This window comes from Saimiri boliviensis, chromosome 2, assembly GCF_048565385.1.
Source record: "Saimiri boliviensis isolate mSaiBol1 chromosome 2, mSaiBol1.pri, whole genome shotgun sequence".
In the NCBI taxonomy this organism is placed as follows: Eukaryota; Metazoa; Chordata; class Mammalia; order Primates; family Cebidae; genus Saimiri; species Saimiri boliviensis.
In genome coordinates this window covers 224115595-224129481 of record NC_133450.1, presented here as the reverse complement: position 1 = coordinate 224129481, position 13887 = coordinate 224115595, and the positions used below count along the sequence as shown (strand labels likewise).

The following is a 13887-nucleotide window of genomic DNA, read 5'->3' as shown; positions in this document are numbered from 1 at the left end:
AATGGTGAAAATAGAGCTGTTCCTTGTAAGTCAGAAATCAATATCTTATTGCCCTTAGAAAATGCTAAACAAGCAGTATTGGCAATCCACTTGGTACTAGAGGGTATCAGATATAATGCAAATCCATACTGCTTCCCTCCTTGTAGTTATTACAGTTTGCTAAAAGGTTCCTAATGTCATTTATCATCATTTACCATCGACCAAAGAGGCTATGATTATGATATCCTATCAGTTGGCAAGGCCCTTTCATTTCTATTCAATTAATATTTTAGCAGCACTCAAATGGTTGTGGCCTAAGTCTCATAATAAAATTTACATGGCTTTGAGTGAAACAGGAGTTTTCTTGCTTTGATTAAATATATATATATATATATATATATATATATATGTATGTACACACATACCCACACACACACACATACACACACACATATAAAAATACACATAAAACATAAATATGTAGTACTTTTAGATTTCATGTGTTTCAGATTTCTAAAATTTCCTAATGATTTCTAAAATTCAAATAAAAAGGTTTTGACGTTATAGAATATTAACTATAAGGAAGTCATAAATGTTCTCATTCTCCCTTTTTCAAAAGGTGGTATGTTCATCTCCATTTATAGTTCCTATAGGTTGAATTCGCATACCTATTGTTCCTAATCTATATCCAATATTCGCGGTTTCGAATGGGAACCACTGCTGTCAGAGTCCATCAGTGAGGACTTCTTTACAGCATTACAGGTGAAAGATGGGAACAAGGAGCATTTAGTAATGCTATCAACTCCATGCATAGCCCCACTGTGGCCACCACCACTGACCCATTTAGAAGCCGCACTGTATTTACAAAGAAGAACAATCAGCAAAAAAAATTAACAATGAAACCCTGGGTCAGCTATATGGTACAAAACAAAAAACAAAAGCCACACACTTATGGAAATCCTTAGGGAATAAAGGCCTATGTTCTTTCATTTTTAAAAATTCCCATTTTGAAGACATCACATTAAAACATGTGCCATTTCTAATCATGTCCTATTTGTCATCTTCACTGTTATGCTAGAACTTGAGACAATGGCAAAGCATTAATTCCCATTATAGCCTAGAATACTCCACCCTAACTTTTGTTTTTTTTTCCAGCTCCTCTATCAATCCTAAAAATTACCAGAATTTAGATTCATATTTCATGCTCCAATTCCACGTCATGTCACCAAGTTCCCCTTTTTAAAAAAAAGTCCACTAATTCTACCAGACTAATGCTATTTACTCAGTTACCAAAATTTAAATTAATTATGTTCTCAAACATAATTGTTAAAAATTGGCAACATTATGCAGGCTTAATTAAGATTAAATCCAATTTACTAAATGTACTTTAATTGGTACTAATTACATTAGCTTTCATTTCGGAATGACAAATTCCCCATAGGTTTCATTTTATAGTTCTCTATCAGAATCAACACAGGGTGACTGATGATGAGCATCACATAGAAAGGGGAGGAGGAAGAATACCAGCCTCCACCCTGTTTGTCTTTGCTTCATACTTTTATCCTTTTATCAGTTTGCTAAGTCACAGAGTCATGACTCCATCACAACCATCATTTTCTGTTCCAATGAAAAATGTCTCTAAAAATAAATATTCTGTGGCTAGCAGCAGCCAAGAAGAACAGGAACGTTAACCAAAAAATACACAAAGGTTTCAAATATCAGGGCCACCAATTACTAGGGTACTTCCAAGGACTCCCGGGACTCCTACTCTTGAACCCTTCGAGACACAAATCTAATAAGTGAATAAACCTAACCCGATCTTGAGAACTAGGCCCAATTACGCCGCAGGACAACTTCCCTGCATTATTACTGCTTTCCACTACAAGGGTATCCAGTGAGTGCATCTGGAAGAGAGGCTAAGAGGAACTAAGGCTGTCTGCCTAGGAAAACAAATAAAGACAGATATGCCTCTATGCTTAAGGGGGAGAAAGAAAGAAAATATAATAAGTAGGTGGTTTGCAGGGCTGTCTGTATTTCATAATGTGATAAACTGCCCTCAGGATTCTTGATATGATTGAATTTAAAAGCAAAAGAAAAAAAGAGAAAATGTACTGTTCTCAATTTTAAATGGACAACATTTGAGGCCAGCTGGACAAGAAGATGACAGAATTATAGTGGCATAAAATGTGTAAAATTAAGGGATCTCACATACCCCTCAAAAAAGAAATACATACAGCCAAATAAAAGCTATGTGCTTTTCAGAAATGTAGATGGTACAAGGAGACCTGGAAACTAAGTGGTTAGGGTAAACAAGATACAGAAGGAGGAGAAATAAAGGGACTAAATTAACCACCTGGTCCAATCTTTAAAAAGACACTAATTAATTTTGGGGGCGTGGGGTGAGGACAAAAAAAAGAGACATATACAAGATCCAAACCTCAAAGGAAATGTAATAATTAACAAACTATATCGTTCATGTAACTTATTCCTGTAAGGTGGAGCTAAGGAAAGTCCATCCTTAAGACTGAACGGATTTTGTTTAAGCAGAAGATATTTACATTACTAATCTAAACAGAAATGGCAAAGATGCCAAAGTAAGAATTTAAGTTCAACAGGCGGCATTCAAACTATACTATAATGCTAATATTGACATAACCAAATAGCATACAAAGCAAAACAGTATGTGAAATTAAAAGTCCTCAGTGTAAGCAACATCTCATTTTTTTCCAACTTTTTGTTTTCAAATACTATTCATCTGATTGCCTTTATTGTCTAACAGACATCTTTAAACTATATCCAAAAAGAAATCCATAAACAGTGAAGGCCTAATAGTATCTGCTCATTTCATATTTTCTCAACTTAGAAAGCAATGACATCCACCTTGACCATAAATAAGAAATGAAAAGAGTAAGTTTTCCCTTGTCTTTTTCCCAGCAGGCAAATACATACACACCTATTCTGAAATGGCTGATGAGACCTGAAGCACTTCCACTAGGAGATCAGTAAAAATAAATGCTTCCTAGAGGAACTATTATTGCCAAACAATATTTTATATGTGTATGTGTTTATGTATATCTGTGCTATTGTTCTGTCTAGGAAATTTAAGCCAAACCATTTTACTCAGTCTCCTGCACAAAAAGAAGGCTGTTTGAGTCATATCTCTCAGTGCTTTCTGACTAATCTTTTTTTTTTTTTTTTTTTTTTTTTTTTTGCTACTGAACTAATTGCTAGATTTCAAGACCCAATGTTGAACCTTATCACATCCTCCTATCAGGCTCATTTACTCTGTACAAATTTTGGAAGTAATGGTTACAGTTCTTGGTAAGACCCAACTAAGTAGCCTCAGGGGACCAGTACAAGGATTTTACATCAATTTCTTTTGTAGCTCCACAGATTTCATTTTCATCCTCCCAGCTCACCCTCTACCCATTCTTTCAACATCAAGCCAACGAAGGCACCAAACAATTTAATTTTACTTTTTAATATTTTGCAAGAAAAGCTCTTTCACAAGTTTACAATGCCCAAAATAAAGCAATTCTTTCAGAAGAAAAACAAGACATTTTAAAATTTAGCATCCTGCTTTTGAAAGCATACAAAGTTTAATACGTATTCAGACGTTTTAAAACAACATTTTTAAATTATAAAAATTAGGATAACATGAAAGAAAGATGGGGAGCCACACGTGTAAAAACAGCATTTTCATCACTACCCAGTCCTCTAAATACAGGTAGCCAAAACTGCTTACAGAATAAAACTGTAAAACATACAGTTTTCTTTTTCAAAGTGTAACAGTATTACTGTCATTTAAAATGGTTATAAAGAAATAACTTACCTGTTTGTGCATTTCTATATTCAACCCATAGGACATTTCATAATACTGTCAAAGAAGGAAAAGCAATTAAATGGTTGACTTTCATCAAACAATCTCCCTAGTTTGTTCAGAATGCCCCAAGTAAATCTGAAACAAACATAAAGCCTCACCTAAACCAGTATATTCATATAACCTATGCCAATAAATCAAGAGCCCATTGCTATCCTTAGCCAACTTAAGATACAGATTCTAAGAGAATACTCACAAAAACTAATAGAAATTAAATTCAAACACAGCATTCTTAACATCTCCAGTTATCTTTACACATCCCAAGCAGATGCATCAAAAAAAGTCTGATGAAAATTTGGAATTCCAGGGACTCTTAATTCCTAGGCACAGCAGGCAAGTTAACAGCAAAGAATGTCTTATACAAACGCTGATGTTTTGAAAGGAAGGTTGGAAAAGGTGATGCTACTTAAGGGTTTGATTTCTGATTTGTTAGTGTACTGCTCATATTCACATATTCAAAGCAAAAAAAGCTAGATAGAAAAATAAATGAGTGAGTCATTCTGGAGCTTTCTTGGACAATCACAAAAATATGCTTCATAATACTTCTGTAAAAGAAATCTGGTTTTTTGAACATGTAGTATAACTGGCATTATAGAAATTCTGGCAGAACAAATCAGTTATACAGGAGACTACAACATTCTTCAAACCAATATAACACAATAGAAATTGAAAACACACAAATATAAATATAATAGTAACACAAAAAGTGAGAAAAAAATTGAAAAATGGTCTGCCGTCTTTTCTTATCCATCACTCCTTTGAAAAGAAATAAGACATTAAAATTATAACAACATACAGAAAACTGCTTAAAATTGTTTGGAGCAGGAGCAATAAAACAACAAAGAAAACCACTAACAAAAACATTTTTGCTTGTGACTAAACAAAACAAATGAGGTTTTGTTTTTATTTTTTTCGATCTGTAAAAACAAAGCACAGAAAATTATATGCCATGTGGCTGAACTTTCTGAAAATTCCAATCAAACCTAGTTGTCAAAGGCAGGTTATAACATCCTAAAATTACAGGTTGCTAGTAGACACATTCCCACAACCTCAGCTGCACTGGCAGGGTGACTGTGATCTATTTTGAAGCCTCCAGCAATTTAAATGTATTCTTGTTGTTGGTATTCCAAACTAATAAGCACTCGGAATCTGTGACATAGTTTTCTTACCATGACATAATGCCGCTGCATCTCTGTCTTCTCACTGGCGAGTTTCTCACATTCCAGCTTCAGACTGTTCAAGACATAAGATACTCTTAAGTACAGTGATCCTAACTTACATCCTTCAACTCTAAACACACATTCTAAATCTCACCTACAAACAATTGAATCAACAATCTTAAATAAATACCTCCATCATCATAGAAAGGGAAGGGGAAAGGGGTGATTGGAACCAGCCTGGACTTGTCCCTTCAATAAGGATCATATATGTGTGGGGTTTTTTTTTATTATTATTTTTAGGGTTTTTTTTTTTTTAATTAAAAGGAAACAAATCCTCTAGTTTGTTTAATTCAGAAACTTCATCCAGAATTTAATATTCACCTGATAAAACAGGAAAATAAACCTTAATAAGGACTGTACATACAAGCACAAATAAGTCCTCCAAAATGTCACAAGGGAGTTTCTTTAATGTTCTACAAAGAGATTAATGAAAATATGAATCAAGCATGTCTTAAGAATGATGTCTTGTTTTTTTCCCTCCAAAACACACAGACAAGTTGAATACCACCACCCAGGGGCAAAGTGTCAGTCGGGTTCAGCGGCTTGTTTTGGTTCTTGCATTTATGAAACAGGAATTAGACATCATTAAAAAGCCAGCCAAAGAAAAATGTTTCAAAGGCACCAAAGTCTAGAAATCATCTATCAGATGTAGCATTTTTCAGCATAAAAGTAATGAAATCGCTCACTCCGACTTCCCTGGTGTCTCAGCTCTTATGGAATGGCAGAAAGAAGCGAGAAGGAACCAAGCCCGGAGTAATAAAGAACCAAGGATGTCAAAAGGCCCCAGAATCCTCCCAACCTTTCATTCTCCTGGCCCCAATAAATCAATACCGAAAGTTTGGCCTCAGCGTTTTCCAAGTCTCCCCAGTTTCGATTGTTCTGCCTTCTTTTTATTTACGGGAGAAGAAAAAAAATGCTTAATTTATTTACACCTGCCTACGGAAAAGAGGCCTTGATTTGCCCTTTCTGCCCACGGGGGGGAAAAAATATAATACCTTTGTGACGCCCCCCCAAAAAGGAGGAGGGTAAGTGTTTGTGTATATTAGTGGGGGAGACAAGAGCTAAGCAAACAGGAGGATCAGCTAAAGTCAATATCGTTACCTGTGGTATTGAGCCTGTAAAAACTGAAACTCTTCCTTAATCCGATCACAGGATTCGGAAATTGTAAATTTAAAGGGTTGAGCAGGCTGATGCGGTGCCTAAAGAACAATAAAATATTTAATTAGCCCACATCACAAGCGAAGCAGGCAGACGGAGAAAACACACCACGCGGCGGTAGCGTGGGGGGGCGGGGGGGGTCATCGCTCACGCAGGCAAAGAGCGATTAGAACTCTCCTCCCGCGCCCCTCCTCGCTCCCAACAGCCCAAGCAGGGGCTGGTTTCCAGGTGGCCCCGGGCCCCCGCGTGCTCCCGCCTGCAGCCCCGCGCGCCCCGGACCCCGAGGATTCGAGCCCCAGCTCCCCTCCCCGGCCAAAGAGGGGCGCCCAGACACCGGCGCGCCGCGCCCACTCCCTCCTCACCCGGAATCGAAACTGGCCCGTCGGGGGGACCCGCGCCATGGCGTCGGGCGGCGGTCAGGCCGGGGGAGGGGGGCGCGGCTGCCACCCTCCCGGCTCGTTCGTTCGTGTGCTCCTCGCCCCGGGGACCCGCGACGCGAGGGGCCGGCGCCCCGCACTTCCGAGCCGCTGCCAGCCCAGCAGCGCCGCCGCTGAGGGCGCCCTCCCTGCCCGGGCGCGGAGTCGCGCCTCCTTCATCGCTCGCCACCCCCCCTCGAGGAGTCGCGGCGCGGGGACCGCAAACGGCTCGGCGCGGCTTCCAGGAGCTTCAAAGACAACAATAAGAAAATGGCTACAACTCAATTGCCTCTCCGCACCCCCTCCGAGGGCCACCGCGCCGGGGGGTGGGGGTGATGGCGGGCGGGCGGCTCCCGGCGCGGGGCGCCGATTTCGGGCGGCTCTCTACGCCCCTGCGGCCAAAAGACACAACTCGGTGCGCAGGGGTCGACGCGGGGAATCCCCCAGCGCCGGGCGAGCCCGCGCCCCCGCCGCCTGCACTCACCGGGTGTCTGGTCTGCGGGTACATCTTGCTCAGGTCGCGAATCATCCAAGCCGATTTAGTTGGCTGCGCTCGGCAGAGGCGCGCGGCTCATTGGCTTTAATGGCCCCGAGGAGGAGGCGGCCGCGGAGGCGGCCGGCCGGGTCTGAGGGGCGGCTCGAGCGGCCCTGGCCCCCGCCGGGTCTCGCGTGACGCGGGCGGCAAGAACGCGCGGCGGCGGCTGGGTGCCGGCGGCCGGGCCGCTCCGCATTCCCCGCGGGCGTTACTGGCCCGCCGCGGGCATTGTCCGGCGCGCGTCTCCCGAGGCAACGCTCCGACGTTCGCTTCGCCGAGGCGCACCCGCCGAGCCCGGCGCCGCGGCCGCCGCTCACCCGGCCGGTGAAGTGCGAGCTCCGCGCCCCACCGCCCGCCGGCAGCGCTGCTCGCTCGCTCTGCGTCCCACTCCAAACTTTTTTTTATTTGTCTTTTAATTGGTTGTTATTCCTCCGAATGAATGATCTTTCTTCTTCCCTAAAAGCAAACACAAACTCCTTTGGTTCGGAAGAGGTCTCGGCGGTGCTTTTTGGTTTCTCTGGAGATTTTTTTTCACTTCACAGCAACGATCTTTTAAAAGGCACCTTTTAGCTTCTTTTACCACATCTCATTTCCTTATTTTTCTTCCTTCCTGTTTTCTTGTCTTTTTTTTAACCCCAAATTGAAGGGGATTATAAAAATAAAAGAGTGAAACGCTTGCGGCTTTTTTTTTTAATTCTCTCTCCTTTCAAACTCTGCGAACACCACCTCAAAATAATATACAAGTGTGTGAGGAAGGGGGAAGAAAGCAGCCAACAACCCAAACACCCGCTCAGAACAGCTCTAACAACACGCTCTGTGTAGGTGACTTCTTTGACCAAATTTAGCAGCAGCTAATCATTAACATTCTGATACATATTCACAATCTTCCGAGGGGGGCCGCGGAGCATCCCGGGAGATGTAGTCCGCCCCGGGCGACCCTGCCTGAGAATACGGCCAGATTGACTACAATCACCGGCCCACCACGCGAGCGCTCTGGGGCGCTCTCCAAGTACCCCGCACGCCCCCGTTGCGGTAGGCGTCTCCAGCAACCAATCAGAGATGGCTGAGCATTAATCGCCGTTCTGTGTTAGTGCCCATCATTTCACTGCTGACAAATGGCAAGCCAGCGGGGAGGAGCCAACCCGGCTGAAACCCACGTGGGGGCCGGGCGTCGCCTGTAGCTCCGACCAATTAACGAAGAGGAATGAGGCTGGCGGAGGCGGGGCGGAGATGGCCCGCCCAAGGCGGAGCTTTGCCGTGGCTGACGTTCCTTAGCGCGAGCGTTCGAACCGAGGAAACATTTGTTCAGCTGTCAATCAAAGTAACGTGGGGCTGGGAGAATCGGCGACTGCTGCTGTTGCTGCTGCCCTGGCTGCATCTTCAGAATTAGGTGTTGGTGGCGGTGGTGGCGGCAAAATAAAGAGGGTGGAGGGGGCGGTGAGCCTGGAGGCTGGTCAAAAGATCTCCTTCCGAGTCTCGTCCTCCCGCCCTCCGATCTCCCAACCCAGACACCATCGGCCCCTCGCTCGGCGGCCGCGCCAGGAATGCGGACTAATTAGGGTCCAATGTCTCCTTAAAGAGACAAGCTCGGCCTTGTGTAACGCGCCGAAACCCCTGTTGAGACAAGAGAGGGAGGATCACGCTGATCCCACTTCGTTCGGTTCACATCAATTTTACGCGCCGCTGGAGCCAGCATAATTTTCCGTGTGAACGCGGGCTCGGGCCCCTGTTCTTGTTTAGAGCCAGAATTGGAGCCGCGAGATGCCGGCTGGGGCCGGGGCTGCGGGGTGGGCGGGGAACTCGTTCCTCCGAGCCCCGCGGGGGCTGTGATTGCCATTTAGCCCCGAGGCAAGTCCCACTCCCTCCACCCCCGGGGGCACTCGGGGAGAAAGCGCATCCCGACGCTCCATCAGGGGGTCGCAGGGCAGTCACCCTGGGGTCTCCGGGTGGAGCTGAATATCCGGGGAGCAGCCTCGCTGGATCTCCAAAGGAACTTTCCCGAGGTGAACCCCGCAGACAGTCGGTACTGAACCGAGCAGGCCGACGGGGCACGGGTAGAAAACGCCCCTGCGCGCCCTAGGACGTTCCCTCCCCGAGATCAGTACCAAGACTGCGCGTCTTTTTCCCGCTCTTTGGAGGAGCAAGTCAAGTTTGTTCCCGTTGAAACAGCAGGGTGCCACGCGGGCCCGAGAGATGTCGGAAAGGTGGGGATGGCCCCAGGGGCAGATGGGAAGGGAGAAAGGGTAGGAGTGGCTGAAGTGGGGCACCCCTAGGGAGGGGCCTAGGAAATGGGGGCGGCCCCAGTCAGTGCGCCCTTCAATCCTTAGTCCGTGTCCAGCTGAAGGCAGCTCCAAAGTTCAAGGGAAGGCCGCTGAACCTCGCGGTCTTTCCTAGCAAGCATCTAATCTTGGGAAAGGGGAAAAAATTCTGAAAAAGTCAAGAACAGTGTTGGCAAATGTAACAGGCTGGGTTTTAGACGTTTATTTCTAAGCGTGCTTGCTACTGTCACGTGATCTGTTGGCTGAGATGGTACCGCCGGTTTGGCGTTAGCGGAAAGTTATTCTTTTGAATGATATCCCTTTCCTCAGTGGACGACTCAGTGACTTAATGTCCAAACTAGCACATTCTGTGAACTTCCTTCCGTTCTGGCCACCGTAGTGAGCTGGTGCAAAGGAAGGCTATGATGATCTTCACCTGCCTCTGATTTCATACTAAACACCTGGAGCCAAAGTTCACAGAATGTTTCAATTCGGCAAATATTTTCTCCTCCATCCCCAAAATAAAAGGACACAGAACGCCTTTGGCGGTGTTCTGAACCTCTGCTGTTCCACACCTAGCTGGATGTGGCTGTTAAGCACTTGAAATGTGCCCGATTCAAAATGAGATGTACTGTAAGTACACATATACGTGAGATTTGGAAAAAATTAATGTGAAGAAATGCAGTTCAATAATTTATCATGATTATGTCAAAATTGTGATATTTTGAATAAATCAGTTTAAAATGTTAGTAAAATTAATTTAATCTGTTTGTTTCTATTTATTTATTTATTGTATTGTTCCAGGCAGGCCTGGAACACTGAAGCTCAAGCTATCCTCCTGCCTCAGCCTCCGGTGTACCTGGAACTACAGGTAGACACTACTGTACCCAACTTCCTTTTACTTTTTAAACTTTGTTCCCAGAAAAATCTGTGTGGCTCACATATTACCATTAGACAGTACTGCTCTGAAACCTTCCCAATAATCGAAAGTGAGAAGACTTGAGTGAAACAGTTTGTACACAAGGACAGTGAAGTTTCTAAGAACACCAGCAACAACCATGTTTTATTTTAAGGTTGATTATTTGCTTGCCCCAACTAGAGCATTTCAATGGTTTGTTAAATCGCCCACAGTGCCTCTCTAGGAAGTTCCATGTTCTCTATTTTAGCCAGAATGTTAGCAAGTTCTATGAGAACAGGGACCTTGTTGTGTTCACAGTTGCACTCCAAATGCCCAGAATTATGTCTGCCATCACTGTCTGGTAGTTGGTGCTCAGTAAATATTTATTGATAGCATTAATGAATGAACACTACATTGCATCCTTATCGAAAGCTTCCACATAATTTGGGTAATATTTATTGAAATTCTGTGCAGTTTTTTTCCCAGGACAGGAAATGAGAATTCTAAGAATAGAACCTGAAGAGCTGTTGAAAGGGTCAGTGGACAAAGAGGAAACTTTGCTCTGCTAGGAAATATCAAATCACTTGTATCAGGGATCTTTCACCTAATCTCCCTCAATGGTTTGTGTTAAGAGAAAAGTGGCTAGAGAAATTAAGATGTTTCTTTATTTTTAAAGTTACATTTTAAAATACAGCCCTTGGATGTATTTCACATTTTAGCCATATGGCAGAGCTATATAACTCACCTCAGTGTGTCAGAAAGATGACAAATGAAGCAACTGGTGGCCCAGCCCTAGCCCTAACACAGACTGTAAGTGGGGCTCATGGCTGCTTTTGTCTCCTTTTCTCTGCTTGTGCTTCTCTTATTGTACTTCTCACTCACTGTTGAGCCAAGCTCTGATGTTATCTGGGGGCTTCTCTTATCCCTACCACAGAGTTGGGGGAGACAGGCCAGAGGGGCGCGGTTCCAGAGTTTTCATGCAGGCGGCATTTGGCAGAAACTTTCATGTCAAAAGCTAGGCCTGGAAGCTCCAATCTTGAAGTGATATATGCCAAGCAAGCATACTTTTCACTAAGGTTAGATGTAAATCATTTATGACCACCAAATATTTATTAAACCTACTGTGTGCCAGAATGCAGGGATTTAGCCTCTTAGCTCCAAATTCACCCGCTTTGCCTGCTCAGGGAAACTGAATCTGAGCCCTTTAAATATTTTCTATCTGTTGCAAAAGCTTTGTCAATAGAGACGTTGCAGGAGGAAAGCGTTTGGCTTTCTGGCTCTGGTGTGCATACTGGGCAGGTTCCTGCAGCACAGGTAGCAAGCAGCAGCACCCAGCAGCCAGCAGCCAGCAGCTTCCTCCAGAAGCCTCTTAGGTGGCTTCGGAGCAAGTGCCTCTAATGAGACATCTCCCTCAAGAGCTTTCCCTGGAACCACAAAGAATGGATTTCCAACAAGTTCTGGAGTGTGGATTTCTGGCAAGTTCTAGAAGGAAGAAATCTAGCAGGACCCTCCTGCTATTCAGAAAGCTACAGCTGTGCCCACTCCAGCAAAGTCTGGATCTCAGCCAGTCCTTAGAGTGTGTCTGGGTCTTGGAGTAGCTCTTTGTGAGATGCTGCATCTCAGCCCTAGGTTAGTAAGTAGCTGTTCCTTAAATCTCTATTTCTGTATTATTTAGAGCACTCTTTTCCTCTTACCCATCCCCCTTTGCTCCAATTCCCTGTTATAGGTAATAATTTTTTATATCAAACTTTCCTTGTTGAAATTACTGTTTTTCTCTCTTGATCAGACTCACATTGATACAAAAAAAAACAACATAAGCAAAGTTTCTTTCTTGCTGGGGCCTACATTCTGACAGGGAGATAGAAAAGTTAAATAGCAGCATATTATGAAAGAGTGGCAGGAGTAGTAGAACTAGTTCAGATGGGAGTTCACAGAAGGTTTCTTGGAGAAGATGACATTTAAATAGGAGCCCGAAAGCCTAGAAAGAGTCAGCCAAAGCAAAAATCACTAAGAAGCTAATTTCAGGTGGATTCAAAAGCCTCGTTTTGAGGAACTATTGATGAATGGGAGCATTTTTTAAAGACTGGTACATGCTAGAGGCAAAGTAATATAAGATTAGGTCATGGCTACATCACTGAGTTCTGGTCACATTGAACTTCTTATGCCTGATAAAGCATTCATTTTCTAATCTGATTATAATAGAAAGCCATTGTGGTGGGAGAAAGGCTGTTAAGCAGGGAGTGACAATATCATTACAAATATCAACTTGATATAAGGTGCCTACATTTGCACTTGACCTAAGATTAAGAAAGTACCCTTTGTCCTATTAAAGAATAATCAAATTGTTTTTAATTGGGGGCAGCTGATAAAGAGTACAGACGCACACACCCTGCCCTTCCCACACACACATCCTCTGGTATTGCCACCACCTCACCCCCACCAAGGAGTAATGGGTCAATTTTAATTTGGTTAGAGGCTGCCTAGGCACGTCAGAATGTCAAGCTCTGCTTTGAATACACAGCTAGAACAGCAATGATCATAGAAAATCAAGAACATGCACATCCAGTTCTAGATCTGCAATTGACTGGCTCAGTAGCCACCCTCCCATCTATGTGAAGTTACAGATAACTGGACAGAAAACTCATGATTGAAAAATATTCAGGACATTGATGCTAAAGAGAGTGACAAATTTCTTAACTTGTCTGGTTAGGCAGAGCTTTGTCGCCAGCCGCCTCTGTGTTTAGTGGTGGAGGCTGCCAAGCCATCTTTGTGTTGGGATGTCCCTGCATAAAAAGCATGCAGGTACCCATTGCCTTTTTGTGGGGAGCGAACTTGGCTTGGGAGTGGAGTGGACAAATTTGCATAGGTACTAAGGAGGCTTCTGGGACAAAAATAACTTTCCTTATTGAAGTGCTCCATTATTTGCACCCTTTGAGATTGTCCCTAATTAAGTCTGTAGGCAAGAAGGAGCACAAACGCTTTCTCTTCCCTCCCAGAGATTATAGTGCAGACATGGTGGTGTATGTGGCAGGGGGCTATCTAGCACTCAACTTGAAATCAACAGGAGAATGGAGCAGTGACCCAAATTCACTAGCTGCAATACAGAGGCAGGAAGTATAGGTCTTTCTCATTCTGAAATAACTTTTTACTAAAGATATGAATCTCCATTTGGCTTAGACATCCTGGCATTAATGGGGTGCTCTGGTATAAATGGCTGAGTGTATGAGGAAGATAAGTCTGCATAGGACTCTTATAATCACACCTATGTCAACAATGGAGCTAAGGTAGACCCTAGACTTCTTGCTAGTCTGAACAATTGTTTTGAATAGTTAAAAAGAGCTGTGAACTTATTTATACTACTATGACACTGATCATATCTAAGAAATACACTACTAAAAATTACTCCCTTACTTGAGGAAAGCTCACATTATCTTTACTTTTCTAGAGTCTAGAAGGGATCTTTAAGAGCTGTTTCTGTTTAATTCTCCTGCCTTTAAGTGAACAAGGTATCATTATCCCCACTTTAAAGATTAATCAACTGAG

General features: G+C 43.6%; 1 protein-coding gene across 7 annotated transcripts in view; it reads right to left on the bottom strand.

Annotated features, from left to right (window-relative positions):
- The window catches only part of LOC101042123 (transducin-like enhancer protein 4), a 150455-nt gene extending 142417 nt beyond the window's left edge, over nt 1-8038 (bottom strand). For 2 of the 7 annotated variants that reach the window (XM_039475002.2, XM_039475003.2), the window contains exons 1-4: nt 7138-8036; nt 6181-6278; nt 5029-5092; nt 3812-3856 (exon numbers count right to left, since the gene is read on the bottom strand). In XM_039475002.2, the coding sequence (XP_039330936.1) occupies nt 3812-3856; nt 5029-5092; nt 6181-6278; nt 7138-7182 (252 nt within the window). In that variant the 5' untranslated portion in view covers nt 7183-8036. Of the gene's footprint in view, nt 1-3811; nt 3857-5028; nt 5093-6180; nt 6279-6599; nt 6739-7137 lie in introns of those variants that run through there. The other 5 variants (XM_074395471.1, XM_039475006.2, XM_039475007.2 and 2 more) reach the window with 5 other exon arrangements.
- Nucleotides 8039-13887: the final 5849 nt, after the last annotated feature.